The 8625-nt window shown below is 42.7% G+C and overlaps 1 protein-coding gene across 1 annotated transcript; it reads left to right on the top strand.

The window, feature by feature from the left end:
* Positions 1-895: 895 nt before the first annotated feature.
* On the top strand, positions 896-6613 carry LOC104525143 (fermitin family homolog 1-like; the record flags this gene model as incomplete). The annotated part of the gene is made up of 5 exons (XM_010168215.1): positions 896-1002; positions 1733-1954; positions 2845-2969; positions 4947-5088; positions 6353-6613. Coding segments are annotated over 5 exons (770 nt in total), but the record flags the coding sequence as incomplete, so codon positions are not given.
* Between the last annotated feature and the right edge of the window lie 2012 nt (positions 6614-8625).

Below are 8625 nucleotides of genomic sequence, written 5' to 3'. Positions count from 1 at the left end.
CCTTCCCCCACTACCAAAAAAATGCCCCCCCTCATACACACAAACCCAACGCACACAGCTACAATCAGCTTTAGGTACCTCTGGAGGAGAAACCCTGGGTGTACACGTGGCAAACACCAGCACCATAGATAGCCTCCACCTACACCTGTAGTGACATCATTTGTTCAGCATCAGGGAACCAGTGATGCCCAGGATTCATCGTAGAAGGAACCTTTGAAATAGAAAGAAGACTGTCCCTGTGAACAAATGGCTGCATACCAATCTGCATGTCCTCAGTAGGTCAGATAAATGTACAGTAAAACCAGCCAGGGTGGCTGGAACCTCACCAGGTACCCCACAGCCCCCGGTGTTCCCTGACACAAAGGGGAACTGTCGGCATCCTCGACTTCAGCTGAATCCAGAAGGCCTGTAACAGCACCATCAACATGAAATACCAGGTCCCCAGAGCTCCCTGGGATCTCTGAACTGGCCAGCTCTGTGGTAGATGTCACCTGTGTCCCACTGACAGTACTAAGTTGCTTGTGAAAATACAGTCCAGGCTTTCAAGTCACTTATAGGGTAAAATTTCCAGAAGTTCTTATCTCATAATTTCCTCTTCATTTTAAGTGTTGAGCATTTCCCAAGATCAGGCTGAAGTTTGGAGAGCACTTGCATCCTTTCTCTTCTACACTGACTAACATGGTCTTTGAGCTCAGAGTGTTCATCACCCTGGCAAGCCAGACCAGGCAGTCAACTAGAACAGAAACACTTCAGTAGGCCTAAGCTCTGACAGCCTTGGCCCTTGATCTCACACTAAAACAACCATTAAGTACTGTTCTTTAGTATTAATCAGCACTTGAAGTTAGTGATGCAGTAATTAAATAAATTAATTTCTTTCTGATTCTCTGTCATCTAGGATGTGAAGTTGTACCAGATGTAAATGTTGCAGCAAAGAAGTTTGGAATCAAATTACTAATTCCTGTTGCTGATGGCATGAATGAAGTATATTTAAGATGTGATAACGTGAGTAATAAGACAAAGGAAAGTCTGTATTCCAGATTTATTGGCAGATTGTCTAGCAGACCCATTGCTCTGTTCTAGGATTTGTATAGAAAAATAAGGATCCTGCAGACAGTTTATTATCTACATGTTTAGTAAAACTTAAGAATGATGTGGTGGTCCAACAAATACTTTATGGTTGAGGGGACAAAAGGACAATCATTCTGTGGTTTATGGTCAGTTTCCAAGTAAAGCTACTGGAAAGAAAAAAAAAAAGACCAAACCATCAAAAAAGCAAAAAGAGGTTACAATATTTTGTTTTGGTGTTTTCAGAGGACTGAGGTTTGGGTTTTGTTCTCTTCCTTTTTCTTAATCAGAACTCTCCCCATTCAGATGAGGGCAGTGTGATAAGGAATTTACATTAGTTTTCAATTTCAGTTTATTTCATTTGTATCAAAATGTATCAATCCAAATTGTGTAAAAACATCCACTAGGTGGAAAATAGTCATGCAAGAAAATTTCCAAAAGAATCTATTCCAAAGTACTGGATTTCTGTGAAAATTTTAAACCTTAACTGTTCCGCAAAGGCAGTCCTGCAGGTGGAAACAGCCCCGTCAGGGAAGAACGACAGTGTTATGGTACCTACACCTCCACGCAAATTAAGTGGAGTAACTCCAGAGTGGGTTTTGTTGTGTAGTGAAAGATGTGTGAGCAGTAAATGTTCAAAAATAGCAAACAACTGTCTCTGTTGCAGGAGAATCAATACGCCCGGTGGATGGCTGCTTGCGTCTTAGCCTCAAAAGGCAAAACAATGGCTGATAGCTCTTATCATCCTGAGGTCCACAAGATCCTTTCATTTCTCAAGATGAAGAACTGGACCATGTCTTCCCAGGCTGTCTCTGATCCAGAAAGCGTAGATATGAAACCAGAATGCTTTGTCTCACCACGTTATACCAAAAAATACAAGTCCAAGCAGGTATCCTGAGCATGGCTTGGTGGTTGGGGACGGGTGGTTCCAGTGATTGCTTAGGAGCGAGGCTGGATGGAAGCAGCAATTGGGGACCATACAGTAGAATCATCTTGCAATACTCATTTGTCCCTTTGATATTTAGCGAGAGGCCTTTAAAATGAACACAGGGACAGGATTCTTGGCACTTCTTCCAATTACTCCTTCTACATCCACATCACCTCCTAAATCACTCATCATATTCTCCTCCTGAGAAAGTCTCTTCAGAGTAAGAAAGGGTTTTAAGAACAGGAAGTTGTTGTCTAAATCTTAAATAACACCCCCTTGGCCTGGGTGCCTCTCCTTCCTCTCCACCTAATTTCTTGTCCACTGCTCTTGCTGCAAAAGAGTTCAGCCCACCCATCCATAATGGGTTTAAGCTGGAAGAGAGCAGGTTTAGATTAGATATGAGGAAGAAATTCTTCACTGTGAGGGTGGTGAGACACTGGAACAGGTTGCCCAGAGAAGCTGTGGATGCCCCCGCCTGGAAATGTTCAAGGCCAGGTTAGATGAGGCTTTGAGCAACCTGGTCTAGTGGAAGGTGTCCCTGCTTATGGCAGTGGGGTTGGAACTGGATGATCTTTAAGGTCTCTTCCAACCCAAACCATTCTGTGATTCTGTGATCCTCAGGACACATCTGGAGCTAGACCTAGTGCAGCACAAACCCAGACACCGAGACCTTCCTGTGCTGTTCTGCCCTTGTGGCTCAGGATCTGTCCCCAAGTGTTCTCCGCGATACCTCTGCATGAACAGTGACCACTCTGAACGTGTCACCAGAGCTAACCACGTTTGATTTAGTGAAAGCACGGATGTTTTTGTTCTCCAGTCAACTGAAACCTTTCTCTTCCTGTGTTTCCCAGCTGACTGCTCGTATTCTGGAAGCCCACCAAAACGTATCCCAGATGCCCTTAGTGGAGGCCAAGCTGCGTTTTATTCAAGCCTGGCAGGCCCTCCCCGAGTTTGGCTTATCCTACTACATTGTAAGGTAATCGCTGTTACACCAACGTCAAACTGCCGTGACGTGTTCACGGTCAGTGATTTGCAGGAAGTTCTTTGACTCCCTATTCTGGAAACATTCTCTATTTTTCCTCCACAGACCTTTTTTTTAAATTCTAGTCACTTCCATTGTGCTGTTTTTTCCTATAGCAGTAGCACTCAGTAGCTCCATTCCTGTAGTGAGACTCTCCATTACATCTATAGCTTCATACAGACCTCTCAGGTTTTGCCTGAAGTAACATATCACCAAGATTAAACCCTTATTGACATAAACCCACTAAAATGTAAGAAATGCTTGTGGTGTTGGTGTTCTCAGGTTTGCAAGATATTTGTTTACTCCAGCTCTTGCTCATTGGATTGATCAGATTTTATGATCAAATTTTTTGGATTTTTGATCAGATTTTATGATAATTTTTAGGACAAATTGGATCAGATTTTATAATAAAATGCTTTTTGCTGAGCATAATTTCTTCAGCATTTCATTAAGAAAATGGCAAACACGATCCCTTTGTTAAAGGGAATCTGGAAGAGCAGTCAGCACAAGAAAGGTCCTGTTGTGCTCACAGCAGTTTCCCTGGACATGTACCTTGAGTATGGCAGGGTTCTGATCTGAATTCTTTTCTCTTGACAAAGCACTGAAAAAAATGGAAAGTACTGACTCAACCATACTTGGAGGCACCTTCCTTAATTTGTGCTTAACAACTCTTGCAAGGCTACTTAGAAATCATCTGCAGTATAAATGGAAGCAGCTGGGAACCATTCTCTGGCACAGAGGCCAGCTGGCATAGAACAGCCCACATCTGCACTGTGAAACTCTCTGACTTCCCAAAACCCAGTAGCCTCACGTGAGCTACCAGATCGTGTTGCTCTTTGGATGTTCCAGGTCCTGAGCTGTACCTGGGAGTCATTTGAGAGAGCTCTGCTTGGTTGCAGCCAGAATTCTGCCTGGGACTCTTCTGGTAATTGAACAGAACACAAGTTCAGTGCCCAGGAATGTTCCCTGTCACTATTTAATTTAGTAACATAGATAGAGATGTTGTGCCCCATCTGTTGGCACTAATTCTGTTAAACAAATAAAACAAACCTAACACCTAAACTGTATTCTGTAGTGTGAGCAAAACATCTTGTGGTGAATTTCTGCAAACTGATGGGCAGTATCTCAGTGGGGGTGTTAAGTAAGGCACAAACTGTCATCCAGCTCACATCCTTTCCCTAAGGGCCAGCTTCATTTAAGGAGAGACAGTTCAGAAACAGGATCAAAAATATTGAAAATATTAACAGCAGGCAGATGAGATTCCTTCCAGGGTTCAGCATGAGAGGAGAGGAAGGCAGGTTCTTTACCAGAGTAACCTTTTTCTAGCTATTCCCAATTCAGAAATTTCTGTCCCCCAAAAGTTTTTATACTTTTGTATTTATTTTTCATCTCTAATCAGAAGAAAGTTGAAATGTTAAATGTCTCAATATTTCTGTAATGTGATTTATACTCAGAAATATGCATATGTTGCTAACAGTTGTTTTTAATAGTGATATATAATATTAAATATTAAATCTATTTTGATGTGCTTATCTAATTTAGGTGAATATAACTAGGGGAACATGTTTCAACAGTGTTGAAATGAAGCAAGGAAAATTATTGTTGACACTTTTCCAGTAAAAATATAATAAAATTCATGCATTTTGGCAGAACAGTATTTTTTAGCAGAAAACAATTAATTGGAAAGGTTTCAGCCAGATCTACCTGCCCAATTATTTTACAGCTTATACCATGGTTCACCAGCCTACCTTTTTGTTTTATAACAAATGCTGTTCTAAAGAAAGGTCCAAGTTCTCCTCAATCCCAGGTTGTTGTGACTTTTCCCATATTTTTTGCACTTTCAGAGGAGGGCAGGTGAAATGTTTCTCTAGACAGAAATCATCAAACCAGATCTGCTCAAAGGTTTGTTTTTTGGGGTTTTTTTTTTTACAGGTTTAAAGGAAGCAAGAAGGATGATGTGCTTGGGGTGTCCTATAACAGGCTGATACGAATAGATATAGCCACAGGAGATCCTATCACAACGTGGAGGTTCTCCAACATGAAGCAGTGGAACGTGAACTGGGAAATACGCCAGGTAAAACTGGAATGGCTCTCTGCATTCAGTCATTACATTTCAGACACTGGAGGATGCTTTCAGAAAATCTGAGTGAAGAGATTTTGAATGTGTTGTGACATGTTATTAAATAAGCTGTCTAAAATTTTTTCTTAATGGAGTCTGCAGTCAAAATTCAGAAACTAAAACATCTCCAGTTTAAAAGATTCCTACCAAGCTTATTCTTTTCAAGTTGCCCTTGATTGTGATGAGGTGAAATACAGAGACTCAAAGGTGAATTCCAGCGCATTATGTTTACTGCTCTGTCAGTAAAAATTTCATTTTACCTCTCTGTATAGTCGAGCTCATGCATCATCCTCTGAACTGTGGTGATTGGGTCTGTGTTACAGGCTGAGGATACAGGAACCCAGTTTGTCTGTCACATTGCAAACAGATTGCAGGGCCACAGTGCCAGCTCCTCCCTGCCAGTGTGGGGTCCTGAGAAAGCAGCTCCGTTGGGTGATTTATACCGGGGTGCTCCTGACCCTGATGAGGCTGCTCAGTGGGGCCAGCTGTTGCCCAGAAGTCCTATGGAGAGTTTGGGTTTGAAAGCTTGAAACCAGCTCTGTAAATTACAGATTTCTGTGGTGGAACTAGTGTGACTTGATGTAAATTCAAGCAGCCTGGAAACTGTTCCTGCTTATACAGTTTTCTACATCCATCTGCAGGAGCCAGGGGAGATCAGATACCATCCCTAATACTCTCCCACAGTACTCCTTAAGCCAGAGCCTGTAATGCTGAGGAAAGCTACTGGGTTTGGTTTAAATCCCTCTCAAAAAAGGCAAAATCTACAGGTAGCAACTAACCTCAGATTGCTGGATTTTAGAACTGACAGTACTTGGAAATCAAAGGCTGGCCCTCAAAAGCAGATTTAAGGTCAGCACATAACAATGTACAGTATGAAACATTATTGGTTAAGAGTACAAAGAGGCAGAAGTGCCATTCCTTCTCTTCTCCGTGTTCACTTAATACATCACTAGAAAAACAAGTTAGTTAAAAGCCTGGTTTTCTTGCCTGCCTGAACAAGCAACAAGATTTTGACCACAAGAGGGCCCTGCCATAGCAGAAAATTAAGCAACAAGCAGCCAAACACCCTCAACATCCAGCAGACACAGAAATTTTGGTTACCAGAGACAGGTACTGCTCTATCGCAGGATCTGTGATCCAGCTGTGCTCTCACACTTGCTCTTTTTTCCCAGATGCAGCTCATATCTACTCCTGATTTTGCCATATGTATTTTCTTTAGGTTGCAATCGAGTTTGATCAGAATGTATCTATTGCTTTCACATGTCTAAGCGCAGACTGCAAAATCATCCATGAGTATATTGGAGGCTACATCTTCTTATCAACCCGTTCCAAAGACCAGAATGAAACACTGGACGAAGATCTGTTCCATAAATTAACTGGAGGTCAGGAATGAGGTGAAGTAAACTCTCTTCCCTCTGCCTGCTTCTCCCCACAGCTAAGACCAGAGATTAATCAAAAATCTCTTTGATTGTTAATTGCTAATAAATCTTTTATAAGTCAATCCATCTTGTAATTATGACTGGACTGTTTACTGCTTTTGTTAAATATTGAAGCCAGGGTCACTGGATGCAGTATGGCAACTCCATCATCAGCACTTGGAAAATTAAATTGTTTTCCTTTTGTACAGCTAGATGTTTTTAAATAAACAGTGTCTAGCCACTGGGCATTTTTGAATCTAGTATTGTTAATTGCAACAATCTGTTTAAGCATCCAGAACAAGTAACTTGAGGATATTGCAAATTTTCTTCTGTTACAGCCATGCAATTTCCACTGTGGAACTGTCCGTTGTTAAAAGGCCAGCATTTAACAGAACTGAAGCTGAATAAATACAGATTTTAAAGCTACATGACTTGTCTAATACTTGCACTGAGAACAGCAAACATTCCAGCAGTGTTCCAGAGCCCTGTAGACTGAGCTATCACAGCCCAGCTACTGATTACCCAATTGGTCAAAAATGTAGCACCTGTGTCTACCTTCATCCACTTAAAGTAGTTCCCTTAAAGCCAGAGGAGCTACCAGACACCTAAAACATAACATTAATCTTGGCAAAACTGGACGGAAAAGGATGATCTTTTGAAGAACTTGGTTAATTTCCAGGTTGTAAAAAATGCTTTAGGTACTATTTTAAATTATTTGCTTGTTAAAAAGGCCTCATGAGTGTAGCCCTTTCTATTTTCTGTCCCTGTTAACTTTGTTTCACTGTGATGTCTACCTCTGAACTAAACTTGTCCCTAAGTTGAGTAAGGAGCTGAAATGCCTGTAGAAATGATCTTACTCATATATGTAATGCAGAATACCAAGAGATTACTCGGTGATAGCGTGCCTGAAGAACCAACTCTGTAGCAGGCAGCTCTGCCTGCTGGAAGGAGCCACACACATCCACCGAGTTGAAAGAAATTTGGTCAGTAAAGCAAGGAGAGAATGAAGCCAAGAGGATTTGTGCAACTGCTGGACAAACCAAAACTGCTTTTACATATCTAAGAAACACAATGGACAGGTGTTGTCATGTCACCAAGAGACGCTGCAGAAATCACCACATCGTTCCTAACTGTCACTGGGACCGATTCTTCTGTCGTGTCCTCTGCTCTCCTCCCGTGCCTGTCAGTAGGCTGCAGTGGAACTGCTCCCAGTTTATGCCATTTTAAACAAACTACAGCTTTACATTTTGCAAAAGAAGGAACCGATACAGCCTGCTCCCCAGCCCTCTGCACTTCCTTCTCTTCAGCACTTTTCATACAGGGGCTGAGGAACCATCCAGTTTTCCTTCAGTAAAGAAGAGCAGACTGAGAGGGGATCTGATCAATGTCTATAAACATCTCAAATGTGGGGGCCAAGTGGATGGGGCCGGGCTGTTTTCGTGGTGCGCAGTGACAGGACAAGGGGCAATGGGCACAAACTGGAACACCAGAAGTTCCACACAAACTTAAGGAAAAACTTATTTACTGTGAGGGTGCCAGAGGCCTGGGACAGGCTGCCCAGGGAGGGTGTGGAGTCTCCATCTCTGGAGATGTTCAAAACCTGCCTGGTCGCTTTCCTGTGCAACCTGCTCTAGGTGACCCTGCTTTGGCAGGGGGGTTGGACTGGATGATCTCCTGAGGTCCCTTCCAACCCCACCATTCTGTGAGTCTTTGACTTACCCACTTCACACTTGCTTCACACAGGCCGAATATTTTCCTCACAGTGTGAGAACCACTGACAATGGATAGTTCCAAGTCCAAACACTTGCAATATTTAAACCTACCCAAGGGTGCTGTGGGAGAGGTGAATGCACATTTTAGAGCCAGCACTTCTCCCCCTGACAGCCCTCTTCCAGGCTCTGCCTCCACTTTGGCTACTGAGTTGCAGCCAGGCTTGTGACAGTGCCTGTGTTAGAGCCCATCCTTTGACTCCTGTCAGTTGTTTGTCTGGAGGCCCAGCCCTGTGCTTGCCACTCTGAGCAGAGCTCCTCGCAGGACTGCTGGAAGGAAGCCCTGTAGCTGCCACCTGGTGTCT

The sequence above is a fragment of the Antrostomus carolinensis genome, unplaced genomic scaffold (genome assembly GCF_000700745.2).
Source record: "Antrostomus carolinensis isolate BGI_N321 unplaced genomic scaffold, ASM70074v2 scaffold18895, whole genome shotgun sequence".
NCBI lineage: Eukaryota > Metazoa > Chordata > Aves > Caprimulgiformes > Caprimulgidae > Antrostomus > Antrostomus carolinensis.
Note: the sequence above shows the minus strand (reverse complement) of the source record. Positions and strands in the feature narration are given on the sequence as shown.